This window comes from Phaenicophaeus curvirostris, chromosome 16 (genome assembly GCF_032191515.1).
Source record: "Phaenicophaeus curvirostris isolate KB17595 chromosome 16, BPBGC_Pcur_1.0, whole genome shotgun sequence".
Classification (NCBI taxonomy): Eukaryota; Metazoa; Chordata; class Aves; order Cuculiformes; family Cuculidae; genus Phaenicophaeus; species Phaenicophaeus curvirostris.
Window position 1 is genome coordinate 16,371,400 of NC_091407.1, and position 14,369 is coordinate 16,385,768.

The window sequence follows — 14,369 nt, forward strand, 5'->3', positions numbered from 1 at the left end:
ATATACTCAAGACAAGATTAGTAGATATCAAATTCTAGCCCAAGAGTCAAGACTGATTTATCAAATCACCATAAGCAGATCAATTAGCCTCCTCAGTTTCTCCATCAGTTTAACAACACTTTTTTCCTCACCAAACAAGACTGAACAGAGAAGAAGAGAGAATACAGAAAAAAAATATACCACTAAAGGAATGAAAACATAACCCCATCAGCTTGCCAGACGTAACAAACTCCTCTCACATAAAACACATCTGACCATCATTCATGCCAAGACTTGTTTTGATGCATACAGTAAAATAGAACCCACTCACCTGGTCCTTGCTTTTGGTTTTTCTCAGAAACTCCTCTACCGCATCCACAGCTTGCTGGAAGCGCTTACCCTTGTTAATCTTTATCATTTCCTCTTTGTGAGCATGATAAGGCTTCAGCTGCTCCACTTTGATCCAAGCACTAGAAACCGAAATAAAGTTAGTTAGATTCTCCAAACAGCAACCTTTGAGCATCTCACTTTTAGAAACATAGGCACACTTTGTTTCTCCAGAGGAACTTCTGACAGCAGCCCAAACTCACTTGCTTTCTACAATCTGAAGGGCTGCGGCTTCTGCATTCATTGAGATTTTTCTTCTAGCACTTTTACTTGCTTTCTCCCGCAAGTTTTATATCCTCTCACGCTAGCAGTGCTCTGCTCTAAGCATTATTCATATTCTCAGTCAGCAAGACAGATTTGGATGTGATCACAGGTAGTCGCATAGAACAAAGGCAGTGACTGCTCCTGCATCCCCAGGAGGAACACCCACAGCCACACGCCTCCACGCATGGCAGCCAATGGTATGAATCTGTTTAAGAGGATACTGAAAGTGGAGGCCACACAACGATTCTAAGCCGTCACTCCCTCGTTCGAACATACCGTGCCTGCAAAAACTGGAGAGAAAACCCAAAATTCTATATCTCCCAACAGAGCTGATCATAAATACAGCGGGCACAAACACCACCGCTGACTGCTGAATGTGTTTCCAATGCGCCTCGATACTGTGCTCAAAAACATTTTAACTTCTGAGGAAAAATAACTCGTTTTCTTCACTGTTGATATCTTAAGATAAATCACTGCAGTAGTACTAACCTGACTGCAGGCCTGTGGGGCAACTCAAACCACTTTCCTGTTTCCACTGCTGCTGAACAGGACTTCCTGACCAAATGGTTAAGTGGTCAAGAACAGTGGGACAACTCCTCTTCCCTTCAGGCTGACGAGCTCTCCTATCATGGCTCAAGGGAATGTCTGTGCTCCAAACACTCCTTGCGGCTCTCACAGAGATCACACTACCTTCCCCTCTCCGCATACTCAAGTCCAGGCTTACCAGTCGCGCTGTTACAAAGCTGTTTCCATCCTGCTGAAAATGGACCTGCCTAAGTTTCACTAAAACTCTTCCTGAGCCAGGGTGGCCAGCACTGCTTCTCAGCACACAGCAACGCAACACAGTGAAAACCAGTCAAACTGATTTTCTCTGGCCCCAAAACATCTGTACTGCATTGATAACCCATGATTTCAGGTTTTAAACATTCTCCAACACCATCTGGCTCCTCCTACAAACAGGTGATGTGATTTAAGAGCTGCCTTTTCAGACACCATAAGCATTGTGTCATACAGCTAAACTGAACATGAAGAGGAAAAAAAACAAACGACTAAACTAGAACAGAAAACGCAACCAAACAATGCTTTGCTGGATCTTGCATGCCCTCTCTTCACAAAGTAGGAAAGCCCAGTAAACACTTTAAAACTTGCTGGAGCTCCCTCTTCATGGGCATTAGCTATTGTTTGTAGGAATCAATTCGATTAAGGGAGACAAACTTTCTGGGTCACATTTGGAGATGAGGCCTCCTATTAGAACTGACTGCTAAAAATGTCCCATCTCTTCCTTGCTGAGAGTACAGCCTACAGCAGGATTCCACCACAGCCTGGAAATAGGACCCGTTGCTCTCTTGCATGCCAAGCTGAATCCTTCTGCTTAGTTTACATCATAATAACTGACTTAATGTAATGACTGTAATATAATGTAATGAATGACTCAAGCCATTACTTTCAGACTAGAGTTGTCATCCAGCAGCGGTTCAGAGGATCCCCCCCAGCCACCCAAACGCTACAGTGAAACAGCTCTTAAAATTCTCTTACGCTGTAAAGCTGTTCTGTGCGACACCCAGTGACAAAGCATCTGGTACTGGACAGCATCAACTCATGAGAAGCCTTACCATTATGTACATAAATGGATTAAAACTTTGGAATATGTCATTAGGAGGCCTACAGGAAAGCTAGGGAGGGGCTCTGCATCAGGGAGGGCAGGGATTGGGTGAGGGGGAACAATTTTCAGCTGAAAGAAGAGAGACTGAGACGAGATCTTGGGAAGAAACATTTCCCTGAGAGGGTGGGGAGGCCCTGGCCCAGGTTGGGTAGAGAAGCTGTGGCTGTCCCATTCCTGGAAGCGTTCAAGGTCAGGCTGGATGGGGCTTGGAGCCCCTGATCCAGTGGGAGGTGTCCCTGCCCACGGCAGGGGGTGGGACTGGATGGGCTTTGAGGTCCCTTCCAACCCAACCCACTCCATGATTCTATTATTATAATAAAGCATGCTAATCATCGCTGCCAGATTTGAAGTTATAAAAAAAATAGAGTTTTTTTTCTTATATCAAGGCATACTCTTCCGTATCCATCCATCCTGCCCCTCCTTAGTGCACACGTTCATTGCTCCCTTTCTCAGTACTTTTCCTTTAGGATGGAGAAAGTCTGAAGCACAAAGCTCTGGCTCCAGGCTTTGAAGGTAGAACTTGGCACTTGTACGCCCCCAGGACAAAGACCTAAAGCTCTCAGAGACAAACTAATAAGTGAAAAAGAGTCTTAAATGCTGCCTCATGGGTTAAATATTAATTAAGGGGGAAAAAAATCAAAAAAAAAATACTGCTAAAAAGAAAATGGTCTTTTCCTTTCCAGTTTATCCTTTGTGTGTGACCTACCTGAACAGCTTTCTGTAAGATCTGGCCATGGCTTTTGATACCAGGTGGCCATAAAGCATTTGCATGCAATGTTTCAAACACTTGACAATGAAAGACCTTTCCAACAAACAAAATCATCCATGTTGATACACAAGATCTCTCTGCCAAGCAGTAACCTCGAAGCCAAGCAGGGCCAGTATTGAGGTAAGGAACTACTGTTCCTCTCCCAACTCAGCAATGAGCTAATGCCCTGGAAAAGCATCAGTGACACTAGTATACTGAAGATGTCAAGGTTAAGGTGCAGTTGTACTCATCCTGCTGCATGAGAGTCATCTGGCACCTGTAAAGAATGCGCTAAACAAAAAGTAAGCAGATGTAAAGAAAGATACTCATTAGTAACTGGTTGCTCTGCTCGTTCTCCATCCACTTCCTCAACTGCTCCCAAGTATCACTCTTATAACACCAGTGCTCATGTAAAACCCACGTTATATTTACAAACAATAATCAAAACTCAGAATGCTTGTAAAGCAGCAGTGAGTACGAGCGCAGTCTGGAGCTGCGTGGGAAACTGGCACAGAAGAGATGCAACCTGAGATACCAGCTTCAAATCCATGATAAGCTTAGCACAGGCAAAGAAACCTTAAAAGCCCCAACTTTCTATCCCCTCTCTTCCAGTCTAAATATATCAATACCTAATCATAAATCGGAGAAATGGAAGTGGGGAAATAGCCACAAATAGTCACTTATTGCAACCCTTACAGTTTGGAATGGAACACAGTGGCACCGTACCTCCAAATTTCTATTACTAACTCCAGTCTAGGAAAAATCTCACGAAGTTCGACACTGCAGCAGTTTGGATGGCGCTTTAAATGCTGACACAACTAGTTTGGAAAGTCAAAAGAAAATAGCTGGGTTATTTACACGCTCAGTGTGTGTGAGCACACAGCAGAGAAGTCAGGATGGGTTTCCTGCTGTTGAAAGGGAATGCCCTACTTTTCATCAGCAAAACAACTCAAATGGCTGAACTTTGGAATCGGATTTGTGCATTTCTTAGGAGAAAAAAATACAAAAATGACCACATTAAATCAGAATAAACATACACGCAGCTAAAACCAAGAGATACTTTGCAGAAGAAAAGAAGCAGTGGACAACACTGGAAGAAATTTGAAGAACTAGATTTTTCCACTTTGTACAACACAAACATTTTGCCGAGTACTTGCACATCCAGAGAGATCAGCAGGAGGTGGGCGAGCTTTGACTGTAGTGATTCTCAGCTGTGGCACTTTGCCTGCAGAGATGTCAAACAGCATTCCAGCCGGCTCTGCTGTACAGCAGCCTGGCCACAGCACCACAGAGCTCGGCACAGAATAATCTGCCTCCCTGAGAAACATCGGCAGCGTGAAATGACTCTGTCAGCCTGGCCTGTCCACTCTGGCTCCTCGCATGGCCAAAGAGTGCCACATCCAGCACATGGCAAACTTTAAGCAAGTGTTTCCTAATGTCAAGACCTGAAAGAACATTTTAGAAAGACTTCATCCAGAAATTTGTCTCACAGTGAAAACCAGGAAGAACGGCAGCATAAGAGGAGGGTAGGGGTTTGCATCCCGACGGGATACAGAGGATGGGAAGGCCACGAGTGCTGTGCTAAAATCACTGTGCCAATGGAAAGGCCGTAGATTATTATACTTATCTTGGATTGCGAGCTTCCTCCCATTTCTCCTTAATATATCAAGTCAGGAAGTGCCCCTTGACCCCACCACATTGAGTGAGGCTGTTTGCTTTGTACCAATGCTCCAAAAAGGTGCTATGCGTAAGACCGGACTGCTCCAGCTTCCTATTAGAACTTCAATACCCATGACTTCCCAGATCATCTGGCTATTACAGAATTCCTACAGGGGGCAGGGGTGGGGTGGGAGGGCAACGTGTGCATTGGTACAAGCATCTCTGATGACTGCAGGACTTTCCCTGGTGTTTCTATGTAACGTAGCTGCATGATGCCTTCAAAGCAAATGATTTTTGTTTAGTTTTGACAATTCCCAAGCAGGCCATGAAACATAAGAACACTTTGAACTGGATGAAGCATACCGAGAATGAATTGTATGCTATGGAACTAGATGATCTTTAAGGTCCCTTCCAACCCAAACTATTCTAACTAGTCTATGTGCCTGTCAGTCTACTAGTTCTAATAAAAGCAATAAATGCACGTACATAGCAATGTACAAGTTCTTACATCACAGTACTTAACTACTGGAATGACCTATAAAAATTCCCTATGACAAGAGCATAGCTTGGGAAGTAAAAGGGGATCTTAAAAACCATTTGAAAAGCATAGATAGCAACACAACTGAGAGGTCAAAGTTCCACTTGTATTTAGAAAGACTGAGTTATAACTGTTGCTTATACTCCCATAATTGGCTGTTGTTTTGTGTTTGCCAGGTCTACAGGCAGGCAACATCAACTCTTCTTGATTTGAGATGAAGTGTGATTTGCTCTGAGAAGACACACTCAGAACTCTTAGGTAGACTAGAAAAACTCCTTACTAACTTGCTCCCCAAACTGACAAGAGACATAATACGAGTATGTGCATCACAATCAAGGCAATCGCTTAGAACAGGACACAGATGCTAGATTACTGCTATGAACCCCAAGAAGACTTTCACCATGGTAAAGCACTGGTGTACTTCACAGTTTTAAGCAAGTAAGAAAATTATTCTTCCACAGGTAGAGAATCCTTATCTTTCAGAAATCCTGTTGCTTTGAAGATGACAGAAGCAAATAACTTCGCCAACACAATGAACATCAGGAGCACAAGCCTCAGTAGAAACCATCAAACGCCAGGTCTTAGAGCACAGTTAGAACGCATGCACGCTCTCACTTTTATGCCTTTGGCCAAACCTACTTGCAGCCTTCCAGTTGCTGTCTGTCCTTAGTCACCTCCCCGCAGCATCGCACCGGGCCAGTAAGGATCAGTATTCAACTTCCAGGGAAAGAAAAACGTGTTTTCTCTGTGCTGTATCCTAAGCCATTCAGGATTTCACAGATAACCAAAACCTATCCTTATGCCACACCAAAACAACCTCCAAACTCAGCCTGTTTTTATTTACCTGCCCAGTTCTTACTTCCAAGCAACTTCCTCCATAATAGTTACAGCAAACTAGAGTCAAGTAAGTCAGGAGGAAACAATTTTCAACTAGCCTGAATCGGGCATTTGTGGCCACAGCAGCTACCTGGGAACTCTCACAAGAAATAAGACGATGAAGTCCGAGGTTGCACACCCATCGCCAAACCAGCTGGCAGCCACCCTCACAAGTTTGTGAGAGCGATTCTACTGGACAACCAGCATCACCATCACCGTGCACACACAGGACAGAGGGCAAGGAGATTATATCCAGATCCCACCTCTTAAACCTCAGCAGAGTAAGGCAATAAGAGAAGCTCTGTAAAAACAGATCTGCAGTACAGTAACATTATCCTACAAACTTTTAAGTGGCGGAGAGAGTGAAGTGCTAGGAAACAGAAGCAACGTGCACCAGGATGTCAGAATGAGTCAGTGTGCTCGTCACAGCGCAGACTACAGTGAGGGAGGGAGCTTTGCTCCTCCTATCCGTCACGCTGTTCATGATATAGAGCAGTGACATTTTTGTCAGCTGCACTACTTTCACTTACTGTTTAAACACACCTAGAAAAATGTATTCACAAAACACAGTAGTTGACTTGCACAAAATAACTGAAGAGATTCTCTCTTCATGCTCACATTTTAATTAAATTTACATTTTTCCTGGTTTGGTTCATTGACTATGCTCCAAGGCAAGGATTTCCTCAAGCAGCATGCTGGTCTGAACAGCACAGCTCAGACGAGCACACTCACGCTCTTTAAAGCTCTGAGTCAGGACAGAGCAGGGACACAAGCTTCTCTCTCTGCTGTCTATTAATATTATTTTAAAAGAACAAAGGGAACAGTATCTATACCTATTGAATTTTCAAGTACGGCATGCCAGTCAAAGTGAGAAAATTTCTACATCATAATTATCTAGCAGGAAACAATTAAATTTCACAAGCTGGAGGGGAGTTGGACACACAACAATGACTACATCATCTTACTGTGCCAGAAAACAGGATTTACCCCAGCCACAGCTCCAGAATCATGTAATAAATCCTGATTACTTTGCAGCTCTGAACTCTTCATTTGAAATCATGCTGCTAATCTCAGCTACAATGCTGCAGACGTATGACCGCTTTTTCCAAACCTGTCTTAATGCAACACATTTCTTTATTTGATTAAGTAACATGAAGCACAAGAATCAAGAACAACTGGGACAGATATAGCCAATCTCCTCAACTTTTCAAGCTTGATGAGCTTGGATAACCATGTTTAACAACAATGCCACCACCAAAAAACACCCTCTACCTTCAAATCAACTTTCACCTGCCTTATTTATTAGCGATCCAACAAACATTCCTATTAGCATGCAATGTTCACCTAAGCCCTCAACGGAAAATGACTTTTCAGTATTGAGCAAAAATAATTGAGCAGTTGAAAATCACTTCCTTAAGAAACATCCATTAAACCATCTCAGTTCTTGTTTCCTTTTCTCCAAAAAGTAAAGGGTTATCTGGATTTTTAATTTGCATGACCTAATGCAAAGCAGCAGAAAATAAATGCTTTTACAAATGGCGAGTATACAGCTGGTTTATTTTTCTGGCAGAAACCCCAATGAATAGTCTCAGCAGTCTCTCTTGTACACGGCCACAGGCTAAAACCTACCCTAGTCTCAGCACACCCACTCCCCTAAAAATGTCAAGCTAATGAGAGCACAGAGGCAGCTAAAATCCTAACCTGATCAAGTACATAAGTCTTCACATACCCAGAACAGCCATAGCATGCAATAACAGTTCAATCTTTTTGCATGCAAACCCAAGACAACCCTTTGTGCAGCTGCACTGTGCCGTGTTAGTATTTCTTTCGTGAACGATCCATGCTACGTGGCACAGTATTTTCAGCAGATGAAAACAAGCAGGTACGTACTGATCTTCTGTTCCAAAAAACTTCACAAAGAAGCACTTTTTCCCACGAGGTTTCTTCAGATCTTTAGGAGGATTAACAATCTGAAGGTGATCAGAAGTGAAAATTAAAAAGCATATCATGAAAATTCACACTCTGCAATTTTACTGGTGTGCGTTACATCTACTGGAGATTTATGCTTTATCAGACCAAGAAGAGAATTTAGATCTGGTTTAAGTCTTTCAAGTAAATACATACCCCATGTATTTCCTTTAACATGGGTACGTTGCAGTGGAGCAAAAAGGTACTAAAACTCCCCATACATCACCACGCTCTTAGCAAGGTTTTCTTCTCCCTGTCCCAAACGCTTTTCTTAAACTCAAAAAGTCATACGGCATGAGTAGAAGTTTGTTCCACTTACCCAACTTCTAAAACTGACATTTAAAGCTTTGGTTTTACTCCCAGAATAGACTGCTTACAAAGTTTAAAATATCAGTAAAGAGAAAAGCTGTCACTCAGTCACACAAGTGACACCTGAAAGTCTGCAGGGGAGTCTGGACTCAACTCCACCTAATAACCAGAGTGAAACCAAACATTTATGGTTGTCAGCCACGCTGACACCACTTTTCCCAGTTGCATGCTGTTATCTCAGCATGCTTAGTCCTCGTACCTACACCAAGAATATGAACAAAGCACTTTCAGAGAGGGAAAAATAATAAAAATGGCATGTCGTTCCTTCTTTTTCTTAAAAAAAAAAAAAAAAACAAAAACCAAAACCAAAACATCACCTTCTGGTCTTCCGTCAGAAAAAAAACAACCAAACCAGAGAAGAAAGTTTAACAACTCTCTACCCCCAGAATTATTACTCAAAATCAAAGCTCTAAAACAATATTTTCTGAAGCTTTATTTCTATTATTTAACACATTACATTTAACCAATTGATGACGGGAAGAGAGATATGTCTTGGAGAAAGCGCTAGGGATTAAATAACTAAATCTGGGAAACACAGTCAGTTCCAGAGCTGGATGAACTGCACTCTGCTGCTTTTCATTCCATCTGAACTAACAGCTGCCAGCAAGAGGCTGAACTCCTAGACTAAATAAAGCCCTAAGGAGGTTCACAGCTTAGATTTGTGGGGTATGTATTTAAAAAAAAAAAAACAAAAAAACAAAATCCAAACAAACCAACCAAAAAAAAAAAAACAAACCACGTTTTAACCTTTAAATGCAATGCTTTCAGGAAAAGCTTTCTCTGTGCAGAAAGAAAAAGCAAAAACAAACAAATAAAATTTAAGAAAGCATTAACAAAACGAAATCAAAATACAAACAAGGCTCACCTTTCCTGGCCATGGAGGGTACCGGCCCAGCTTGCCCCTAGATAAAAAAGAAAATGTTAGGCACTAGAACCAGAGAGAAAAAAAAAATCAAACTGGCCCATGCTTACCTTGTTGCCTTACATCATTTTTTTCTTACTAAGAGAGTAATAACTTACAGTAAAAACCTACCATGAAAGGTGAGGCATGCAGCTGAGAAAGAGTGTTAAGATACCTGCACCTAAACTAAACCTCTGAGAAGGAACTCGCTGCACTACCCCAATTTAAGTGAACAGAACAGAGCAGCACAGCAACCAGCACTATAGGGCTTACTGCTCTTACAAAACCGGATATTCCTTCACAAGGAACCGAAGAGAGGACTGATACAGGCAACCAAACCAAAGTCCAGGTTGGTAGCTCACACCCATTCAGACAGAATAGCAGGGCGAGCAGAGCACCCACTGCCCAACAGCGCAGAGAGCTGGGATTCTGACAGGTTCTCACAGGGAAGCAGTAACAGCAGGATCCCTAGAACAGGCATTCCATTATTGCTTTCTTCGGGTGTTCACTGCCACGCTAAGGTGTGCTAAAGACATAAAGGAGCCATAAGAAAGGCAGAGAAGTTTTTTTCCTACACTTGCAAATGTTTTTGTTACGAAAACTGCATAAAAGATTTCTTCACAGAGAAGGAAGAGACATTCAGTTTTGCCTCTGCATGGCTGCCTTACTCCTCTCACTTACTGGGGCTGCAGCACACTCACAAAACCTCATTAGTCACTGTATTGCAAAAGGCCAGCAAAGAACCTGTGGAGCTCGCCAGCTCCTGAACCACAAATCCTCAACAAGCGGCAGCGCTGCCCCTCCTGAAGCAGCAATGCTGCACGGACAACCCTGGGGCGACAGCCAGGCAGGAATGCTGCCAAGAGCTGCAACCACGACTGTTTCGTATTTGATACTTCCATTCTTGTACCAAACGAGACATTCATCAAAGCTTTTCACAAGTTCATCTTATCCTTACAGCTCCTCTGCAATGGCTCTGCGAACAATACCTGTCGAGGTCGCCGTGTTCAAAACTAAAGCAGGATAATCTGCATTCAAAACCCAAAAGCACTGTGTTCCCAAATACTCATTTGAAAAAACTCAATTTGCTAAAACGAACCAATCCTTACTTACTTTGCCTTAAATTAGGCAACTTCACAGCACTGCCAGTTTTTCAGAAGAGAAGCTGCAGCTGTCACAGCCTGGAGCATGCATTTCTTTTTATCCGGGACATAAATACAAACGCCTGCACTTGCGTGTTGGGGATTAGCCATTTCTCACAAGCCCTCGCAGGACACCCCGGCCTGTCAAGTAGAGCCTACGCACTTAAAAATCCGTGCTTACAGGGCTCCATGCAATCCCCTCAGCTCTCCCGGCCAGGAAATACAGAATCACAGCACACTGGGAAGCGTAAAACCGGATTGATGAGGGGAAAGGGCTTCTGCAGGGAGGAACGGCCGCTGCCGTGCCAGGCTGTTCCATCAAAGCGGTGCAAGGAGTGGGCCTCGCTGCTTCCCTGCTGCCTGCCAGCTCACATCCCCTTCCCACCTCCCCTGGGAGCAGATCCTTCAGCCAGGCCCACACTGATCACTCCTCCGAACCACTCCACCTCACACCAGGTCCGTCCCCTCACCCCCTTGCCCGCTGCCAAAACAGGGAGTGCCCTGCCAGCCTCACTGTCTCCCCACATCCCCCTCACTCCCCCCCGCCATTCCCTGCATCCCCCCCATTCCCCTCTGTTCCCTGCATCCCCTTTGCTCCCCCCGTTCCCCACATCCTCCTCCAGCCCCCTTGTTCCCCTGCACCCCTCTTCATTCTCCCTCACCCCACGCAGCCCCCTCACTCCCCCTTGCTGCCCCACATCCCCCCTTGTTCCCTCACATCCCCCTCGTCCCCTACCAAAACCCACTCATTACCTCGCATCCCCTCATTGCCCTGCACCCCTACTCGTTTCCCCTTTGCCTCCCACATCCTCCCTAATACCCCCTTGCATCCCCCGTTTCCCAAATCCCTCCTTGTTTCCCCACATCCCCCCATTCCCAAAATCCCCCTCACACCCCTCTGGTTCCCTGTATTCCCCTCATTCCCCACCCCTGTTCTATTGCTACCCCGTCTCCCGCCCTGTTCCACCTTATCGTAACTCCTTCACATCCCTCGTAGCCAAAATCCCCCTGCACCCCCCTCATCCCTCTCCTTCACCCCATCGTTGATCCCCACCCCCCTCATCCTTTCCATTCCTCCAACCCCTCCTAGTTTCCCTGTGTGCCCCCATCCCTCAAATCCCTCTCCGCACCTCTCATCCCCCTCACTCCCCACGTCCCCCCTTAACTCCCCTCTGTCCTCCACACCCCCCTCGCCCCTCCATCCTCCAGCAAGTTTGTGAACAATACGAAGGTGGGTGAAAGCGTGAATTTGATGGAGGTTGTGGAGAGGAAGGAGCTGGGCTCTTCTCCCAAGTGACAGGGGACAGGACGAGAGGGAATGGCCTCAAGCTCCACCAGGGGAGGTTCAGGCTGGACATCAGGAAAAATATTTCACGGAAAGGTCGTTGGGCACTGGCAGAGGCTGCCCAGGGAGGGGGTTGAGTCACCTTCCCTGGAGGGGTTTAAGGGACGGGTGGATGAGGTGCTGAGGGACATGGTTTAGTGATTGATGGCAATGGTTGGACTCGATGGGTCTTTTCCAACCTGGTGATTCTATGATTCTATGAAATCCGCCCTCGTCTCCCCAGACCCCTCAAATCCCCCTCGCGTCCTTCTCGGCCCCCTCATTCCCCCACATCCCGGTCGCGCCCTCCCCGCACCCCCGTTCCCCGAAAGCCCCCGAGTCCCCCCATTCCTCAAATGCCCCCGAGTCCCCCCCGCTCCCCGCTCCCCCCTCGGCCCCCGCGGCTCCCCCCGCGCTCACTCACCACACCAGATCCCCGAGCCGCAGGCTGACGGTCGCCATCTTACGGACCGAGCCCCGCCGCGCGCGGGGGGTGCCGGGAGTGGGCCGGCCGCGCCCATTGGCCACGCGCGTCACGTGGGTGCTGCCGCCGGCACAGCCCGGGGGCGGGGCCCGAAGGGAGGGTCACGTGGGGCGGGGCGGGGCCAAGCGGGCGGGGCCGGGCACGCGCCTTCCCGCTTCCGGCTGCCCTTCCCCTCACAGTCACCGGATCAGCGGGTTGGAGAAGACCCGCTGGATCATCGAGTCCAACCATTCCCATCAATCACTAAACCATGTCCCTCAGCGCCTCGTCCACCCGTCCCTTAAACACCTCCAAGGAAGCTTGAGGCCATTCCCTCTCGTCCTGTCCCCTGTCACTTGGGAGAAGAGCCCAGCTCCCTCCTCTCCACAACCTCCTTTCAGGTAGTTGGAGAGAGCAATGAGGTCTCCCCTCAGCCTCCTCTTCTCCAGGCTAAACACCCCCAGCTCTCTCAGCCGTTCCTCATAAGGCCTGTTCTCCAGCCCCTTCACCAGCTTTGTTGCTTTTCTCTGGACTCACTCCAGAGCCTCAACATCCTTCTTGTGGTGAGGGGCCCAGTACTGAACACAGGATTCGAGGTGCTGTCTCACCAGTGCAAAACCTTCCTCTAGGCCTTCCCTTTCCTCTTCCTCTCCTCCTCTCCCTTACCCCCCTCACTCTTCCCCTCCTGATCCCCCTCCTCCTGCTTTCTCCCTGTCCTTCCCCTCCTCCCCTTCCCCTCTCCTACCCTCTCCTCTTCCCATCACCCTCCCCCTCCTCACCCCACTCCTCCTCCTCCCTCTTCTTCCTTTTCTCCTTCCCGCTTCCTCTTCCCCTTTCCCCTTCCCTTCCTCTAGGTCCTCCCTTTCCTCTTCCTCTCCTCCTCCCCCTTCACCCCATCCTTTTCCCCTCCTCCCCTCCTCCTCCTTCCTCCCCACTTCCCTTCCCCCTCCAATTCTCCTTCCCCTTCCCCTCCTCATCCCCCTCCCCCTCCTCCTTCTTCTTCCCCCTCCCCCTCCCGTGTCCTTCCTGTGCTGAGGACTCCAGAGCTGGACACAGGGCTCCAGGTGGGTCTCACAGAGCAGAGGGGCAGAATCCCCTCCCTGCTGGTCCCACTGCTCTGGATCCCACCCAGGACACGGTTGCTTTCTGGGCTGCAAGCGCACATTGCCGGATCATGTTGAGCTTCTCCTCCCCCAGCACCCCAAGTCCTTCTCCTCAGAGCTGCTCCCAATCCATAAAGGATTGAAGATGAGTATCTTATTCTAAGTTAGTGTTCATTGGTTAACCAGGTACATCCTCCTCCTCACAACTCCCCTGGCCTTTGTCACGAGAGATGCACCAGGTTAGTAGGAAACTCTGTTTTAGAGGCATTAACAGCTTTTAACACACATGGTTTATTTGTTCTGCTGTGTAACAAACCCCTGCTCTGCCTTCCCCCTGTAGACACCCGCCAACCTCTTATGTGCCTGGGGCTGGTGGCGAGGGCCCCGCAGCTCTCATGGAACGAGGGCAGCTGCTCCCGTGCAGCACAGAGAATTATAGAACTATAGAACCACCAGGTTGGAAAAGACCCATCAGATCATTGAGTCCAACCATTCCTATCAATCACTAAACCATGCCCCTCAGCACCTCATCCACCCGTCCCTTAAACCCCTCCAGGGAAGGTGACTCAACCCCCTCTCTGGGCAGCCTCTGCCAGTGCCCAATGACCCTTTCCATGAAAAACCTTTCCCTAATGTCCAGCCTAAACCTCCCCTGGTGGAGCTTGAGGCCATTCCCTCTCATCCGTTCCCTGTCACTTGGGGGAAGAGCTCAGCTCCCTCCTCTCCACAACCTCCTTTCAAGTAGTTGGAGAGAGCAATGAGGTCTCCCCTCAGCCTCCTCTTCTCCAGGCTAAACACCCCCAGCTCTCTCAGCTGTTCCTCATAAGGCCTGTTCTCCAGCCCCTTCACCAGCTTTGTTGCTTTTCTCTGGACTCACTCCAGAGCCTCAACATCCTTCTTGTGGTGAGGGGCCCAGAACTGAACACAGGATTCAAGGAGCGGTGGTGAAAAGAGGGGAGAAAATGAGTCCTTTCCCTGACAGATT

The 14,369-nt window shown here is 47.2% G+C and overlaps 1 protein-coding gene across 3 annotated transcripts in view; it reads right to left on the bottom strand.

The window, feature by feature from the left end:
• Nucleotides 1–12,366, bottom strand: part of GLYR1 (glyoxylate reductase 1 homolog) — a 28,047-nt gene extending 15,681 nt beyond the window's left edge. For all 3 annotated transcript variants that reach the window (XM_069870163.1, XM_069870161.1, XM_069870162.1), the window contains exons 1-4: nt 12,243–12,366; nt 9,317–9,353; nt 8,005–8,084; nt 311–449 (exon numbers count right to left, since the gene is read on the bottom strand). In XM_069870163.1, the coding sequence (XP_069726264.1) occupies nt 311–449; nt 8,005–8,084; nt 9,317–9,353; nt 12,243–12,280 (294 nt within the window). In that variant the 5' untranslated portion in view covers nt 12,281–12,366. The remainder of the gene's footprint in view (nt 1–310; nt 450–8,004; nt 8,085–9,316; nt 9,354–12,242) is intronic.
• Nucleotides 12,367–14,369: the final 2,003 nt, after the last annotated feature.